Source organism: Diceros bicornis, chromosome 5 (genome assembly GCF_020826845.1).
Source record: "Diceros bicornis minor isolate mBicDic1 chromosome 5, mDicBic1.mat.cur, whole genome shotgun sequence".
NCBI lineage: Eukaryota > Metazoa > Chordata > Mammalia > Perissodactyla > Rhinocerotidae > Diceros > Diceros bicornis.
In genome coordinates, this window is record NC_080744.1 from 52,980,962 (window position 1) to 52,999,518 (window position 18,557).

The following is an 18,557-nucleotide window of genomic DNA, read 5'->3' on the forward strand; positions in this document are numbered from 1 at the left end:
AAGGGCCGTGGCTACCTGCCGAGGTCACGGTGGCACTCAGTAAATACTTTTTGAATACACACACGGAGACTGGACGCACATGGAAACAACCTGCACCGCAAAAGCGAGCCCAGCCGGGGCGTGACGTCACCCCGTCACTTCCGCCCCTTCCCGCCCCTCCGGGTGCCCCCTTCTCCTAGTCTGTGTCTGTTTCCGGCGTTTCAATAAAGCTCGATTCGGCTCGAAGACGACTTGTTCTTCCGGGAAAATGGCGGCTCCCGCTCGTGCCCCGGAGTCCCCGCCGGCCGCGGATCCGGCGCTAGCAGCTGGGGCTGCCGAGGAAGCCGCGTGCCCGCCGCCTCGCCAGGCGCAGCCCCCGCAGAATGTCCTCGCTGCCCCGCGGCTTCGAGCCCCAAGCTCCCGAGGACTTGGGGCAGCGGAGTTTGGCGGAGCTGCGGGAGATGTTGAAGCGCCAGGAGAGACTTTTGCGCAACGAGTAAGCTTGGCTCCCGCCCAGTCACTGCCAGGCTCCTTCGGTTCGGGCTCCCCGGGACGCGTCCCTCCCTTCCCTCCCCCCGTGCCTTCTCTGGAAGGTGACCTTGCCTCAGTCAGATTCGTCCCATCCGGCTGGCGAGTGGCCGGCCTACAGCCGCAGAGCCGACCGCGTCCCGGCCGGCGCGTCCCGGCCGGCGCGTCCCGCCCTTGGGGGTGGCTCCTGTGCTGAACGGCGGCTTGGCCTTTCTGCTCTCCGCTAGCTCCGCGTTGGTTTTCTTTACTCAGCTGCCGTGTCTGTTCCTCGAAGGAAGGCTCTGTGTACTACGTCCTTTTCTCCCCCTCCCCCATCGTGTCCCAAACATCATCTCAGTTGCATCGTTCGATCCTATTTGTACAGGAACCGTAGGAAATGGAAAGAGTGGGATATAAAGAGTGGTTTATTAGGCAGAGAAAGTTTGACTCTCATTCAGCTGGGAGACTTAACGGATTTTAGCAGGGGAACTATATAATGGAAGTAATTTTTTTTTAGGAAGCTAAATTTAGCAGCTTGGTGCAGGATGGTTGGAAGGAATAAGAGGCAGAAGACAGTAGGAGGATATCTTCAGAAAAGTTCCCAACGAGGGGGTTGTAAGAAGGCGAACTAGAAAGGTAGTTGAGGGATTGGAAAAACTACATTAGGCGTGGAATAATTTGAATATGTAGTTGACAGAGAGGGTTGAAGTTTCCAGCCTGTATGGAAAACCATTAATAAAAACAAGAAAAACGTGGAGAGGACTACTTCCCAGGTTGATTTTACTTAAGGCATGCTGAGTTAACTAGTTACCTGGTTAAAAGCTGCAGAAGTGGTCATGAGGCTCAAGAGAGAGAGGAGAAGGTTGGGAAAATACAGGAATCGCAACTGGAGAGAGATGTTACTAGTTGAAATTGTGAGAACGAATATAGTGCCAGAGAAAGAATAGAGGGCCTGAGATGTAACTTCCCTCCCCATTTATTGTTTAGCTAAAGACAAGGGAATTTGAAAAGTAACTTCTGTCATTCAGCAAAAGGGACGAACAATCACTTGGGTTCTTCCTAGTAGAGACAAGTTTTTTGACTTTGTGAGAATGAGTTTTTAATCTTTAGCAGTGAATTAACTTTTTGGTCCCAGGACCCCTTTGTGCACTTAAGAATTGTTGAGCATCCCAAAGAGCTGTGGTTTTATGTGTTATATATACTGATATTTATCAATGTGTTAGAAATTACAAGTGAGAAACTTTTAAAACACAAGAATACAAAAGCACACACATTCCATTAGCCATCAGAGCAGTGATATCCTCACATATCATGTGGCTTCTGGGAAGCTCCACTGTACCCATGTGAGAAAATGAGAGGGAAATGGCAAATGGTGTCTTAGTACTATTACGAAAATAATTTTGACCCTGCAGACTCATCCACCTCCCCTCCCTAGGAAGGTCTTGGAGATCACACTTTAAAAACTACTGATTTTTGTAATGTTTTATATGGTTCTTATATGCTTAAAATACTTTTGCTGAAATTTTAATTAGATGAGACAAGTGAGGCATATTCCCCATTCTTCCTGCATGTCCTTGTTTTTTTGAGGTATTTGGATAGTGACTGTCTTATTTCATTCCTGTTTTGGGGCAGTTGGAAATCAGATTTTTGACTTAAAGGTCAATTTTGGTCCTTTTGATGATAATGCTTTGTCTTTATATCTCACGTTTAAAACCATGGCTCTAATGTATACATGTTCTTTTCCATTTGACAGAAAATTCATTTGCAAATTGCCCGACAAAGGTAAAAAGATAATAGACTCTGTTGCCAAACTGAAAGCTGCCCTTGCAGAACGTGAAGAAGTTAGAGGGAAGAGTGAACTGTTTCATCCTGTTAGTTTAGACCATAAGCTAAGGCAAAAAGCAGTCGCAGGTGTGGACGTGGACACGGATAAGGCCCAGAACTCTGACCAGATCCTTGATACTTCATCACTAGTTCCTGGCTGTTCCTCTGTAGATAACATCAAGTCATCTAGAACAACCTCACAACAACAGGGACTTGTATATCCTACTCACAGAGGTGATGCAGAGGCTCCAGAGGTTGAGTACGCAGTGAACAAGTGCCCAGCTTCCAGCAGCAGAGACAGCGCGCCTTCCTCATCCAAAGCTAGCGAGCGTCTCCCTCAGCATCGTGTTTCAAGTCAAGCAGAAGATCATTCTAGCAGCTCTGACAACCTGTTTATTGATAGGTTACAAAGGATCACAATTGCAGACCCAGGTGAACACCACTCTGAAGAAAACACCAGTACTGAGAACTTGACAGGCCTTTGTAGTGGGACTCAGAAGAAGCCTCATTACTTGGAAGTGCTCGAAATGCGAGCCAAAAACCCAGTGCCCCCACCACATAAATTTAAAACCAATGTGTAAGTACCATCGGAAACAGGCTGTCATGGCAACATAGTATTTGTTAAACTCAAAAATTGGAAGAATGCTTTCAGTTCAGTGGACTTGTGCGTGAGAACTACTTGTGGTTAGGAATGAACATATTGTAAACAGACCAGAGGATTTATGTTGAAAAATACTTAAGCTTTTTTAGCCAAATAGTTGAAAAGATTTTAAATAGCAGATGGAGTATTAAATTTCGGGATGCTTAGGCAATATTTCATAATAAACACAGAGTTAGAGAATTTATTATGCTTTTTTCCCCGGAACCATTTTCTGGTATACAGCTCCCCCCTTTGATTAGACTGTAGGCTAAGGGAAAAGCAATCACAGGAGCTGATGGCCTTTCTCAGCAAAAGATATTTGCGTGCTCACTTTCTGTAAGCAGCAGGTGCTGTGGTGACACAGAAGTAAAGATTCTGCTCCTTAATGAGTTTGGGATCTGGATGAGGACCCAAGGCATACACACTTAGAAGGACCTTAAATTATATAATAACAACTTCAGGGGGAAGGGAACTGAGAAGGGATTAAAAAAACTGAAAACAGATTTGGTCAGGATCTAACCAGCACTGCTTCTAAGTTCCTTGTCATAGTTTTGTTTCTGAGATCTCCAGAAAAAGAAAAGCTCTGTGAAGAGAAAAGAATGTTGTTTACTTGTATGCAAATGTAGCATTTAAGTCCAGGAGTAGCAACTGGTACCTGCCTAGATTTATGAGGCTGTAACATCAGGTACAAAGTCTGAACTGCTACTGTCTATCTTTGAAAAACTGAAAACCTGTAGTTAACAATACCTAAAATCATTTTTTTATTATTATACAGAGATTTTAAAGTTTAATCCTACCTAATCATTCATTTGTTTTTAACCTCAAAGCATTTTATTTCTTCTGTATAGAAAACCAGGATTATATTACCTTAATTTTTAGTTAGGAATAAAAAGTAATCTTTGATCAATTAATCTTTGATCAGTTAATCACTTGTGTACGGTGAGGTATGTTTCCTCACTTCTAGGGAGACAGAAAACGAGAAGCATCATCTAGTTAATACGTACAACAGAATACACTGCTCCCGGGTCTGTATTATGGTCGTTTAGCTGGAAGTGGGAGTGGGGTAAGGAAATAGCAATGAGGGCTATCAAGATTAAGGAAGTTTATGAGAGAGACAGACAGACAGACAGACACAGAGACAGACTTGTATGCAGTTAGCAGGAAAGGCTGAGTGCTTCCAGAATGAAATACATAAAATGCACATCTGAACCTCTTACCTAGACTAGAACTCTTCATTGTGGTCTGGACCCTTCCTCCTTCCTAGCCTTGTCTCACTGCCTTTTCCTACTCTCCTGCCTCCTACTCTCCTTGCCCTTCCTCTGTGCTGCAGCCTGTTGCCCCTCGCTCCCTGCCGAGATGCTCTTCTCCCCTCATTTACGTGGTGAGCACTCATTGTTCCAATACTTCTCAAATTTCACTCTTTTTTTTTTGCGGAGGAAGATTCGTCATGAGCTAACATCCGTGCCAGTCTTCCTCTTTTTCAGTGTGTGGGCCGCCAGCACAGCATGGCCGCTAACAGAGCTGTGTAGGTCCACGCCTGGGAACCGAACCGGGGTCATCAAAGCAGAGCGTGCTGAACTTAACCACTAGGCTACCGGGGCTGGCCCAAATTTCACTCTTTTGAAGCTTTTCTGATACCCTCCCTGTCCCCCATTGGAACTGGCCGTTTCCTTCTTTATGTTCCAGTGTACCATGTACGGATGTGTATCGTGATACCTGTGATATTATATTGCAGTGAAACTATTTACAAGTTTGTTTCCCTCTACTGGACAGTAAGCCCCTTTGCAAATGTTTTTTGAATGAAAAAATGAAAAGATAGCTTCAGTTCAAGTATAATATTTGAGGAGAGAAGGAAAAGGCAAAGAGCCTATCTATACCTATTTTCTGTTAGAGCAATGAATTGTCAAATTACTCTCTGAAAAGGTGGCAATTTAAATACTCCTGTTTTTGAAGTAAATGTGTTAAAAAAAGGGAAAGATTGTAAATATTGGTAAACTGCTTACTATTATCTTTGTAGAAGAATTAACTACTAAGGTTAAAGGCCACTTGAGTGTGTGTGTGAATGTTATAAATGTGTGTCTGTAGAAAGAAAATAGTCTAATGGTATAACATAGGTTTTCCCTCCTTCAGATTACCTTCACAACAAAAGGGTTCACCTAGTCATTGCCAGAGAGGAGGGTCTCCTGTTTCCTCAGAAGAAAGGCGGCGCAGGGATAAGCAGCATCTGGATGACATCACAGCAGCTCGGCTTCTCCCACTTCATCATCTGCCTACGCAGCTGCTCTCCATAGAAGAATCTTTGGCACTGCAGAAACAGCAGCAACAGAGTTATGAGGTATTTAGAGTATTAATTGTTTCTTGTCTGTATGTTGGATGTTGCTTACTTAAGTCAGAATTTACTCCAGGTAGTTTAACGAAGATGGTATTTAATTGAAGGGAGTAGTACTGGGGAAATGGTCAGCTAATGCCATTAGCTCTCAGATGTGTGCCTCTAGCTTTCAGAGGGTCTCGAAGTTTCTAGAACTGCAGGAAACAGCTGGAGATGATCATAGCTACCTGCAACATCAAAGTAGTATTTACCAGGAAATGTGGGGAGACAGCTGCAGAGTCTCACATCTCTTACAGCCTGTACTGTTAGGGTAGCTGTAGTATTGCTTCTCTGTCTTCCACCTTGTAAAACCCATGTGAGAGCTTCTCGGTGGTGGAACCTAACCGAGAACCCTGCCAAGAGGATTAGGAAAATGTGGTTTCTAGGCTTCGATCTCCTGGAATACAGAGGAGAGCATAAAAGGGGTGGGGGAATAGTGTTGTGTCTGGAAAGTTGGACGCTAAGCTTAAAAGCATAATCTGCAGGCCCTTGTGAAGATAGAAGAATCTCCTACTTTTAGTGACTTGATCCATTTTGTGTAGCACTTTCTTCAAAGATCTGTGTGTTACGCATAGAACTTTAAACATGAGTATTGACAATTTGTGTACAGAATAACAAGACGGGAGAAAACAAGTGTGAGGACCATAGCGAGAAAAGAAAGGATCTGATATGCTTAGATAGTAATAATTTGAGCCTCCAGGAAAACAGCAGCCTAACTACCTGGTATTGCTTAGCTAGATTATAATCAGGTACTATACACCAGTTACTCTAGAACTAGGCTGTTATTCTGCCTTGGCTTTTCCTAAAAGCTCAGTTGGCTTGGATTGGCTTTTTTTTTTTTTTTTTTTTTTTGGTGTGAGGAAGATTTGCCCTGAGCTAACATCCGTTGGCAATCTTCTTTTTTAGCTTGAGGAAGATTAGCCCTGAGCTAACATCTGTGCCAGTCTTCCTCTATTTTGTATGTGGAATGCCTCCACGGCATGGCTGATGAGTGGAGTAGGTCTGCGCCTGGGATCCGAACCTGCAAGCCCTGGGCCGAGCAAGTGGAGCGTATGGAACTTTAACCACTTGGCCACGGGGCTGGCACCTGGATTGGCATTTTTAAGGCATTGCTTTTTAAAATCCATTTGTCTTCCTCTCAGGGCACGAAAATTATTGCCTAGTTATGACTGCCACATTGAGGAATTGTTTTTTAAATTGTCTCTGTGATCTTAAATGACTCTCCTAAGGTATTATTAGGTTGAATTAAACCCTTGAGTTTAAAATTAGCAGAGTAATAGTAGTAGCTCCCACTTCAGTCCTGCCTACTCATAGTATTCATGGCCTGAGGGAAAGGACGTGAAGAAGTTCAAGTGATACGGGAGAAAGCATGAGCAAGGTTAGGAGTGAGCACTGCCACCAGTCGGTGGTAATATCCTCGGGTGTATGTAAGCGCAATGCCAGGGTCTAAAATTTACTTGGACTTTTCATTGCATAGTAATTTTCATGGGACTTAATTTGGAGAGGGATAGTCACCTTTTTATTATTAATTTCCTGATTTTCATTGTGACATTGAAATGTAACTCTCAAGCGTAGGAGCCATGTTTTAATCTAGGAAAGAAGATTCTTTTAGTTGGAGAATCAGCACAGCATTAGTGATTTTTGACATTCAGTAGCCCAGATTGTTCTGTGAATTCGTGTATACACATGTGTGTACCCACAGAGTTAAAAATGTGTCCGTGTTTATAACTGTTGTGATGCTAAGCTGACTACTCAATTTCTCATGTAGAGGTGGGATATTTCAATGCACTGTTGTTTATTAATGGAAGTCTGTAATTACAACTGTGGCAGGCTAGTAGCTCTCGCGAGTGTTGCCCTCTTGTATCTGTAGTAGGCACAGCGTCAGGTTCGTCTTATTGCTATAGAGAGCACTAAGTGGAATGTTAATACCTCTTTATTTCTGATTTTGTTTAAATGACTTCCCATATAAAAATTGTAGGGAAAAGATGTGAATGTGTAACTTTGTGCTTTGCTTTTTGTTTTAAAGGAGATGCAAGCCAAGCTCGCAGCACAAAAATTAGCTGAAAGACTGAATATTAAAATACAGAGCTATAACCCAGAAGGGGAGACTTCGAGGAAATACCGAGAAGTGAGAGATGAAGATGATGATCAGTCCTCTGATGATGAATTCTGAAGATGGGCATTGGGATAATCCCCTAAATCTCTGCCTGTTGAGATGTCATCGTCATACATCAGACTTCTAAGTATCGAGATCAGTGTCAGACATTGTTGAGGGAAATAGTTTTATAAAGTTAGCCAAAGGTAGCTATAAAAATAGCCCAGCTTCACCTTCAGAAGATAACTTTCATGTGTTTGAAAAGTTTAATATTTGAATATTGTGTTTAACCACACTGTATTAAAGTTTCGCACTATGTTGTGTGTTGGTCTGATACTTTAGTATATAGAAGAGCGCATTTTTTTTCTCTAAGCCAAATGGAAGCAGATAACTGCTTTTTTTACTTAATATTACCTTTGTCAAATAGCATTTATTACGTCTTTCAGTGAAATACTTAGTTGTCCCAGGAACATCTAAAATGAATTAGGACAATATAGTTCCCTCCTATTTTGAGCAGTCTAGAGAATTTTGTGCATGTCTGCATGGGGTTATGGAGGTATTGGATGTGAAATACCTAGGAAGACACCCGTAGGAAATACTTAACAAATGTTTGTCTCCTTCTTATGTCTTCCCTTAAGAAGAAATGTTATCTTTCTTCTGATTAGGAATAAGAAGTACTTTTAGTAATGCTGGAGGGTGGACGGTCTTTCTAGATGACCAGATCTGCCTGGAGTATATGAGGGTTAGGAAAAGCCTAAGATGACTGATGCAGGTGAAGGGAGTAGCTGGTCCTGTGCGTGACCTGACTTGAGTTCATTGCTCTTAACAGATGATAGGTTCATTTACAGTACCTTCAAGTTTGGTGAGAAAACCAATTTCTTTTAAAAGCTACAATGGAAATGTTGTCCATACATTGCCTTTTTTCCCCCAGAAGAGACATACGTAGGCTGGAGAAGCCTCAAGCTAACATGTTTATGTAATTTTAAAGGATTATATGGTTGTCTCCAGAGAAATTAACACTTACGTTATCAGTTCTTTGTCTAATATGTTGGATCCTTTAGACAGTGTTGAAAGGAAGAATAAAATATTAATTAGAGCAACTTCAAAATGTTAATGGTGATGTTTAGCTAGTGCTTAATTAAGTTTAATTTCTTACTGTAAAAGAGACTGTTCGTGTATGAAACTTGACTGGAAATACATTTAGGACAGATGTATGTGTGAGAGGAGGGGCTCGGTTCTGTATCATGCACTTCCAGTTGTGGCCACTGCTTTCCGTCCCCCTTTTGCCCCCTCAAAAAGCAAATGTAAAAAGTAAACTGAGCTAACAAGTTCATTGTTTTTAAAACTAATAGCAAATGATTTCACAATGTAGATTATTTGATGTTATTTGTTTACAGAATAAAATAATACGTGTTATTTCTGGAAAGTGGGATAATATGGAAGGGCTCATGTGCGTTTGTATCCAGTCTCTTGTAAACCTCCCAGAGGGAGCCCTGATAACATTTGGGTGTGTGTTCTCTTACTTTTCTATGCATAATGCATTTATATTTTCAATAATGCGGTCATGCTATATATTGGTTCATAGTCTGCTCTATATATTGTAAACATTTTCCCATATTAAATAGTTTGCATTTTAGATTTCAGATAGCTGCGGAATGTTCCATTTTATGGGTGTACCATAACTTTTAAAATCAACTTCTTATTGTTTGACAATTTGATTATTAATTATAATGTAACCTGTAGACAATGACGCAATCAACATCTTAAAAGATAATCACATTGTATAAAAATGACTTATTTCCAGAAAATACCTTTCTAGAAGTGAAATTGCTAGGTGAGAGTGTATGTAAGTTTTGGAGATCTTGATATATGTCACTCACTACAAAGATTGTGTTCCTTTACCTTCCTGTTAGCAATATATCAAACTCCCAGAACTGAAAATTACTGTTTAAAATCTTTGCAAAGTGAATAATTGCAGAAAAGGATTACCTTTAAAATTTGTGTTTCTTTGATTACTTAGTGAAGGTTGAGTTTTTTCATGTTTATTGGCTATTGATATTCATTCTTTTGAGCATTGCTTATTCATATCTTTCCTATATTAGAGAGTTTGCTGTTTTTATTGGTTTATAAGTTCCTTGTGAATTAAGATGTCCATCTTTTGTCATATGTCATTATTGTTTTAGCATGTTATTTGCCTTTTAATACAGTTCATGGTGTTTCTGTGTTGAGGTTGTTTTCTTTGGGTCTACCTTTGCGCTTGAGCATACTTCCCTACCACAGGGAGTGATATGTATTTATCCTTATTTTCTGCTAATACCTTTTAAAATTTTTCACTTTTACACTTATCCTTAATTCAAAAGGAAATTTTTAATCCGTATCAAATTTATTTGGGGATGTTTTATGATGTGAGGTTTAATATTAATTTTTGCAAATAGTTGACCAATTGGTTCAGTATTATAAACCACCATTTCCCCACTGATTTGTAATGGTATCATTATGGAATATTAAATTCCTATGTGTCTTTTGTGTCTCGGGCCTATTTCTGGGACTTCTAGTTTTTTCCACACTTTTAATAATTATGGCTTTAATCAGTGTTAATATTTGGTAGTACAAGTCCTTGTTCTTTTAAATTTTGTGAAATATAACTTATAGAAAAGTACATAAAACAGATGTGCAGTTTAATGGATAAAGCAAACAGCTATGTATTCACAAACCAGATGCAGAAAAGCTACTGCCAGCACTCCAGAATCTCCTTGTGTGTCCCCTCTTAATACCCCCTTTGTCCTCCAGGGGTAACTACTCTCCTGACCTTATGATAATACTTCCCCCTTTCAAAAAAACGGTTTTACCAGTTATGTATGCAATCATATGGTTGGTTTGTTTTGCCCACTCTTGACGTATAAAAATGGAATCATACTGTATGTTGTGTGGTGTCTTTCACTCAACATTGCTTATAAAATTCACGTCACGTGTAGGTGTGGCTTATTTTCATTGTGTATAATGCGTCATTTCATTAATACCACTTTTGTCTATTCTACTGTGATGGGCACTTATATGAAATTTTCAGGTTTTGGCTGTTTTAAGCAATGCTGCAATGAGCATCTTTGTGGACATAAACACATTTCTCTATGGTATTTACCTAGGAATTTTACCTGCTGGATTATGAGGTATGCACATCTTTAACATCTGATATTCCCACCACCCCCCATCCACTGTATATGAGAGTGCCAGTTCACCAACACTTGACATTGCAGACTTTCATTTTAGCCAGTGTGATGTTTTTATAGTAGATGTTGATTGTGGTTTTATTTTGCGTTTCCCTAATTAGGAATGGCGTCGAGCATCTTCATATGTTTGTTGGTCGCTGGATTTCTTCTTTTGGAAAGTGTTCATTCAAGTCTTTTGTCCATCTTCCTGTTGTGTTCATGTCAGTTGTCGTTTTCTCATTGATTTGTAGGATGTATTCTTGATACTAATCATTATTTCGTTATATTTGTTGTAAATATCCTCTCCCTCTCTGGATTACTTTTCGTTCGCTTCATAGTGTTTCTGATGAACAGAAATTCTTAATTTTACTGGCAACCAATCAATCTTTTACGTTTAGTGTCTTTTATGTCTGGTTTCAAGGAATCTCCCTATCCTGAAGTCATGAAAATGTTCTCTTTAGTTTTTAAAATCTTTTAGTTAAAAAATGCTTTGTAATTTTGCCTTTCTCATTATGTCTTTGATTCCACCTGGAAATTACGTATGACAGTGTGAGGAAGGATCCTCCTGTATAGCCACTTGTCCTAGCACTATGCGGTGTACTTCTGCCATATATCAAGCATCTATGTGTGTCTATGTTACCTTCTGGGTTCTCTCTTTGGTTCCATCAATCTATTTGTGCTAATGTGACACCAGGTTATTTATGGTAGCTTTATGATGAGGCTGGAGTAAAGCCTGCCATCCTATTCAAGAGTGGCTTGAGGGGCCAGGCCAGTGGCGTAATGATTAAGTTTGTGTGCTCCACTTTGGCATCCCGTGGTTCCCCGGTTTGGATCCCAGGTGCGGACCTATCTACCACTCATGAAGCCATGCTGTTGTGGCATCCCACATACAAAATAGAGGAAGATTGGCACAGATGTTAGCTCAGTGACAGTCTTCCTCAAGCAAAAACGAGGAGAATTGCCAACAGATGTTAGCTCAGGGCCAATCTTCCTCACCAAAAAAATCAAAAACAAAAACAAAAACAGTGGCTTGGCTATTTTCAGCTCTTTGCATTTTCATGTAAATTTTAGAATCAGCTTGCCATGTTCCACAAAAAAATACCCTCGGTAGTGCAAATCTCCATTCATTTTCAAAGAAATGTTTGATATTCTGTCATTAACTTTTTATTCATAACAATCTATATTTTGAAACTTCAGAGATTTGGAACCTTGCCATTTATAAACTAAAGTACACTTACTCTTTCAACTAGGATGACTATTTTTAGTCTATGCAAGTTAAATAGAAAATTCAGAACACTGTGTTAATGTGAATACCTAAAGTATTGTGTAGTTTTGATTGAGAAGAGTTAGCAAGTAAGGAGGAATTTTTTTTTAATGTCAAATTTAGGTTTAAAACAGGAAAATGGAGTGAATTTGCAGTCATGAACTCTTACCTTCAATTTTCAAGTGATTATGTTAAGAGAAGGAATTCAGGTGCTAAAGTTTGGGGCTTACCCTGAACCGTGGAAGATGTTATGAGGATTAATGTCATTATGTAATAGTCATCTGTAGGATAATTTTTCATTTTCATAGGACCTGTCTCTAATCCACATCACATTCTCTGGGGAACCAGGAGCTGTGAGTCAAGATAGAAGGTGGATAGTTTGTGGGATTGAGAAGGTGGATAGTTTGTGGGGTTGTCTCTATTTCCTGTAACTGGGATGTTGAGTTGATTTGCTCAAGGTTACTCAGAGGCAGCCAAGAAAAGAACCCAGCACCCAAGATTTCTGGGCACTGGATTGCATGGCCTTGCACATGAATACCACAAATCAAGATGACATTTGGGCTTTAAAAAGTGCTAGTGCTAGGCAAGAGCTCAGATTACTCTGAGGGTATTTATCATGTCTCTATGACTTATACTATAAAAGAGCTTTATTTCTTCTGATAATTTTTGTATTTGGAATGTTTCATTTTTAATCATCTTAGAACTATGTGACCATGTCGGCCACTGCTGATGTCTTCACTTTTCCCTCCTCACCTGACAGTTGGCTGCATAAAACTTCTTAGGAGAAGAGATGCCAGGAAAAGTGGCATCAGGTATCATAGGTTTCGTTCAGAGGACCAGGCAAAATCTGGCAGTTTACCCTTCGCAGGCTTCATGACAGTTTGTAACACTGAAAGAAAGTAAAGTTGTTAGGAAAAAAAAAGATTCTGTCTTTGTGCAGGAAAAGTTGAGAGTGCCTGTGTTAAATAAATAAAAGGATTATATATCCAGCTTTTATGGGGAGCATATAGAGTCATCTAAAAAATGTGGCAAATGGCATTATTGACTAGCTCCTTGACAGGGAGGAGAAACTTAAAGCTATTATTTTAATTTCTGGCTAAAGTGAGGAAGCTTTGATACTGGGCCGATGAAATAAACCTAGTGTTGGCTAATACTGAACTCAAGCCAGACCACAAATCAGAAGCGATTCTGAAAGCACAGCATAAAAGCCTGAACAATTAAATATGATCTATTACTTCCCAGATGATTTTAGAAAACTTGGAATAAAAAAAAGGCGAAAAAGAGGGTAAGCCACTGGAATAGCATTAGATTATTAGATTTAGGATTTAAATGCCACTATTTCCTTTGAATCCAGGGGGAAGTTATGTACTCCTGTGACTATTAAGTCTGTAAGATGAGGTCAGCGACCCCTTATCTAATGTATGGGGTATGTTTTGAGAGAACAAAATTTCAAAGTGTGGTCTTTATAGAACACTTTGAGGTCTGAAGGAGATTCTATATGAAAACCTTATTGTAACGATGGTAACAATTATGATTGAAGTAATTTAGGAGGTCCCTTTTGGCATACGAAGTAAAGTTTTAAAATCACCACCATATGAAACTTTTAATTTCGTGTTAAAATTAACTGAGAACAATAGAGACTCCCTAAAAAAGTTATTTTGACAAGGTGAAATTAGGACATTGAGCTAAGGAGAGACCCAGCTTCATATGGAAAAATTTCACATTATTAAGGCAAAAGAATGAGAGTTGTAAATCAAGTCCTTACTCAGACCATACAGAAATTCTCCTTAAAAGGTGGAGACTCAGCTTGGTGCTTATAAATTTTGTCTGAAAATATTGCTAGTAAATACATCAGTTCTCTTAATCAGTACCACGTATATTTGTATTGAATTAAATCTCTTTTCTAGTGATTGTGTTGTAAAAATGAAAGCATATCATCTATTGACTATTTAGATTTTTAACAAAAAAGATGTCTTCTTCCCTCCAGTTATCTTTAGTAGGGTCAGAATGAAGCACATTAGGAAACTGTATCTGGCAATAGAAGGCAAATCTTATCCCAAATTAGCATCTTTAGTTTTTAGGGAAGAAAGGAAGCTTAGACATCATTTGTTCCTCACTCTATAAATGGGGAAACTGAGGCACAGAGAAGCATGGAGACTTGCCTATGGTTGTACAGCTGGTTCTGTAACCACGGGCCCTCTAGGACCAGTTCAACTGACCCCATCTCTTATCAACAGAGTGATTAAGAATTGCCTTTCAGAAAATCTGCAAAGTCATGTAGCCAGGGCACGAGCAAAAGAAGAAATCGTGACCTGAAATGACCTTGGAACCAAAGATCCTCCTTCCCACGGAACCCAATGAGGGGAACACGACCCGAACTTGAAAGTTGGACTCTCATCAGAAGCGAGGGGCTCCTCATTCAGGAAGCTCCGGTGTTAAAATCCCTTCCCCACCTCATCAAAAATGTTTAGAACCCTATCATAAATGTTTAGAACCCTGTCATAAATGTTTAAGACCTTACCATAAATGCGTGAAGCCCACCAATCAAAGCCTGTCTCTCCAGCATTTCCGCGTGCCAACCTGTTCTCCCTAACCTCTTAAATTTTGTCCCAAATCCTGAATCAGGGGGACAGATCTGAGGGCACACAATGCCTATCTCCCTGCAGGTCGACCTCACGGAATAAAGCTGATCTCTTGTCCCAAAGGCTGATGCCCTAATTAATTGGCTTGTTTATGCTCCTCGGGCAGAGAACCCCAATTTTGTGCTGTAACAGTTCTGACAAAGCCAACTCTTTCTGCCCTAGCTCAGTGCTGTTTGCTTAATGTAGAGTCTACGTATAATTAACTTCTTAACACATTTTTGCAAAATCTCAGAAAAACCACAGTGCCAAAAATCTGTTTTCTAATTTTAAAACTATAGAAATGTTTAATTTCCTTAGGTAGTCTTAACTGTTGCAAATAGGTTCAGTTACTACAATTTTCTTGAAATAAATATGGCTAATGTGATGCCCATTATTTATAAGTGTGACCCTATTTTTCCTTTTCACTGCCCAACTTGGTCTGTTTGGAATGTCCCCACTTTCACAACACTCTTCCTTTAGTCTTCAGCGGTTTGACTTCCACCAGCCAACCACAAATTCTCACCCATCCTTCTGTGACATCTCAGTCTTCTACCACCCTCCGAAGGGAACAGGGGTCTTGAGGGTTGCATATTATTGCTGGTTAATTAGCAACATAAATAAAAATTCCAGGAAGTCTAATGGCCTCTGTGAAGCTAATGAATTTGAGAGAAACAAATCTTCTTTGAGAATTCTTAAATTCCATTTGAATTAAGATGTTAATGAAGTGTCTGTGCCTAGAGCAAGGGGCAAGCTAAATTTTGCCCTTCTCAGTTCATTATCTCTCTTTCTGTCTCTGGGAACAAGGAGGATTTGGATGAACACGCCATCCTTCTCGGAGCTTCCTGTATCTTCTGGCTCTGCCATCCTTTGGCAGGTCATCTCTGCCTCCCTCCCATGCTGCTGAGCGATCTCCACATTCAATACCTTCAAGGAGGAGGTCACATGTGGGATGGAGCAGAGTGTCTTCCTTGCTTTACTCTGGTAAAGTCTTTGGTTTTGATAGTCTTGTTACTAATTATCATTTGTTAGATTGCCTCTTGTGTAGGACTTTTAAATCATTACTAATAACGGTTTAATTTACTGTCCAGGGATGTGATCAGCATTGCTCTTCAAACTTTCCATCTCTCAGTCTTATCTAGAAATGAAGTCTGGATAATTCCTGCTGGGGCCCAGAGTGGATATGACAAGTTGTGGGTTATGTGCAGTTCTCAGCGCAAAAACTGTAACCCAACTTTGCCTTTACCCTCTCCGAAGAGAACACGTTGAGAGTCTGATTAGTATGGGGATCCCTCAGAGAATTTATGGACTACAGGAAACCATTTGTACTTTGGAACTTGATCATAGTAACACAGTCCTTAGAATGCCTCATGACTGGTGGAGACTCACGGTGTGTCTTGATGCATCCCTTGAGTAGCCCTGGTCCAGGCAATGCCCTCAACATTTTATATCACTTCTTTAGTATGAAACTTTATTTCAGAATGGAAAATTTCAGATTTTCGGACTGTGCAGGTCAAAAGCAGGCGTTGGATAGTGATGGATGGAGGGACTGTGTGGTGTCCCTGGCTCAGCGTCTTTTCCTTCCTCCAATCTATGGCTGCCATGATTTCCTCTGGGAAAAAACCTGTTTTTCTGTCAGAGTGCCTTGTGAAGATACACACAATCCCGAAGGCAGCAAAACATCAATAAATTCTTATTAATTAACCTCTCAGTGCATGTCAGTTTATGAGGTGACTTTTTCCTGAAGGAAAGTAGGGCTTAAGGAGATGGGAGATGGAACAGGCAAGTTTTGGGGGAGAGGGGCAGGGGAGAGAGGAAATGGAAAATGGAGGAGGAGGGACAAGGATGGGAAGTAGGCCTGGATGGCCCCTGGACAGCCGAGGGGCAGCAAGGGAGCACAACTTGGAAGAGCTGTCTGTCTCGATGTCTTCAGCTTCTCTCCCATTTTCTCTTGAGTCCACTCCAGTCTCAAGTATTTGCTCCTAGCAGTCTCCTGAAAAAGCTTTTGTCAAGGTCACCAATGGTCTTCACGTGGCTAAATTCAATAGTCATTTCTCAGTCCTACTTTTTCTTGACCTCTTGACAGCATTTGTCCTAGTTAATCACGCCCTCTTTCTTGAAACACATTTTTTCTTGGTTTCTCGAATACCACTCTCTCTGGGTGCACTCAGTGACCACTTACTCTTAGTCTCCTTTGCAGGTTCCTTCTCGTCTTCCCAATCACTAAACAGTGAAATGCCCAGGGTTGTCTCCTTGAACCTCTTCTCCATCTATGCTCACTCCCTTGGTGACCTCATCCAGCCTTGTGGTTTTAAATACCATTGATACGTGATGACTCCTAAACTTGTATCTCCAGCTCAGACTTCACTCCTGAACTCCAGATCCATATTCGACTGCAACAAAAGTGCTCTGAGGAGAGTCCTGGCTCCTGGGCTAGGAATCAGGATATATTGGTGGTGACGGTGGCAGCAGAGCTCTTGCTTTGCTATTAATAAATTGAATATTCTTGACCAAGTCACTTAACTTCTTGGGACTTGAGTGTTCCTGTTTCTAAAATGAGGGTTTTAGACCTGGTCAGCATCTCCCAAAATGTGTGTCTTAAAACAGAAATCCAAGGAAAATGGGATTTGATGGTCAAATGAGCTCCTGTGCTCTGTTGCCTGGATTATTTCAGGGGCCTCCTCTCTGGTCTCCCTGCTTCTGCCCTTGTCTCCACCACAGTGGAGTCTCAACACAGTGGTCAGCATGATTTTTTTTTTTTTTGAGGAAGATTAGCCCTGAGCTAACATCCGATGCCAATCCTCCTCTTTTTTGCTGAGGAAGATTGGCTCTGAGCTAACACCCATGCCCATCTTCCTCTACTTTATATGGGATGCCGCCACAGCATGGCCTGACAAGTGGTGCATTGGTGCGCGCCCGGATCCGAACCTATAAACCCTCGGCCAGCGAAGCGGAGCACACGCACTTAACTGCTGTGCCACTGGGCTGGCCCCTCAGCATGATTTTTTAAAGACAGCCTCAGTCATTTAGGTCATTTCTTTGCCCTAAGCCCGCCCTTCTGTGGCTCCTATCTCACTCAGAAGAAAAGCTAAAGTTCGTATGATAACCTTAAAGATTCTACATGACCCCGCCCTCAGTATCTGACAGTGGCACGCTGGCCACACGGGCCTCCTTGCTTTGCTGTAACACTTCGAGAGTGCTCCCACCTATGAGCCTGCCCACGGTGTGGCTGCTCTCTCCGCCTGGAATGTTCTTTCCCCACACATCAGTGGGCTGGCTCCTCATTTCCTACAAGTATCTATCCAAATGTTACCTTATCAGGGATGCCAATGAATATAAAATAACCCCCTTAGGTGCTTCATTTTTCTCTATAGAATGGGGTATTTTCCTGTGTGTTTATTGTCTGACTTCCCCACTGGAATATGAGGGCAGGGATTTTTATTTCTTTTGTTTATTTCTATATCCCCAGTGGCCTAGAACAATGCCAGCCACATAGCGGGCATTCAGTAATATTTTGATGAATGAATGAATGAATGAATGAATGAAGTGAGAGGAGGAAATGAGCAGAGGGAGAGAAGGGGAAGGGAGGACTTGGGAGGCCACCTCCACATGTCCCTGAGTGCCTCTTCCCTTCCATGTGTAATCATGATGCCTGACCCTTATAGAGCAACATGTCGTTTAGGACATGACTTCATATTTGTGGTCTCACTTGCCTCTCATACGCGCCTTGTGAGGTTTTTATCATTATTTCAGTGTTTTCCAGAGAAGGAAACTGAGGTGACCCTCAGGCGAGGTAGTGGCTTTCTCAAGGTCACACACTATTAGGATCTGCCTCTGTTTTTCTCTAAGTCAAGTGCCCTTTTCAGTTTCCCAGGATAGCCTTCCTATTTGCTCTGTTGGTTGAATTCCAGACAGCCAGTGCCTGGCTTTCCCTGGGGGGGGGGGGTGGGCAAGGATGGAGCAGGAAGAACCCTAGATCGTGTCACCGAAGCCTTATACTGGGGCCAGGGGAAGCCTCCCCTTGGCTGTGATGGGCTGTGCCTTTCACAGATATTT

The 18,557-nt window shown here is 41.2% G+C and overlaps 1 protein-coding gene across 1 annotated transcript; it reads left to right on the forward strand.

Annotated features, from left to right (window-relative positions):
* The first annotated feature begins 250 nt into the window (after window positions 1-250).
* POLR2M (RNA polymerase II subunit M) lies at window positions 251-9,635 on the forward strand. The gene is made up of 4 exons (XM_058541686.1): window positions 251-475; window positions 2,240-2,887; window positions 5,081-5,285; window positions 7,345-9,635. The coding sequence occupies exons 1-4, from the start codon at window positions 363-365 to the stop codon at window positions 7,489-7,491; spliced, it is 1,113 nt and encodes a 370-aa protein (XP_058397669.1). The 5' UTR covers window positions 251-362; the 3' UTR covers window positions 7,492-9,635.
* The last annotated feature ends 8,922 nt before the right edge of the window (window positions 9,636-18,557 follow it).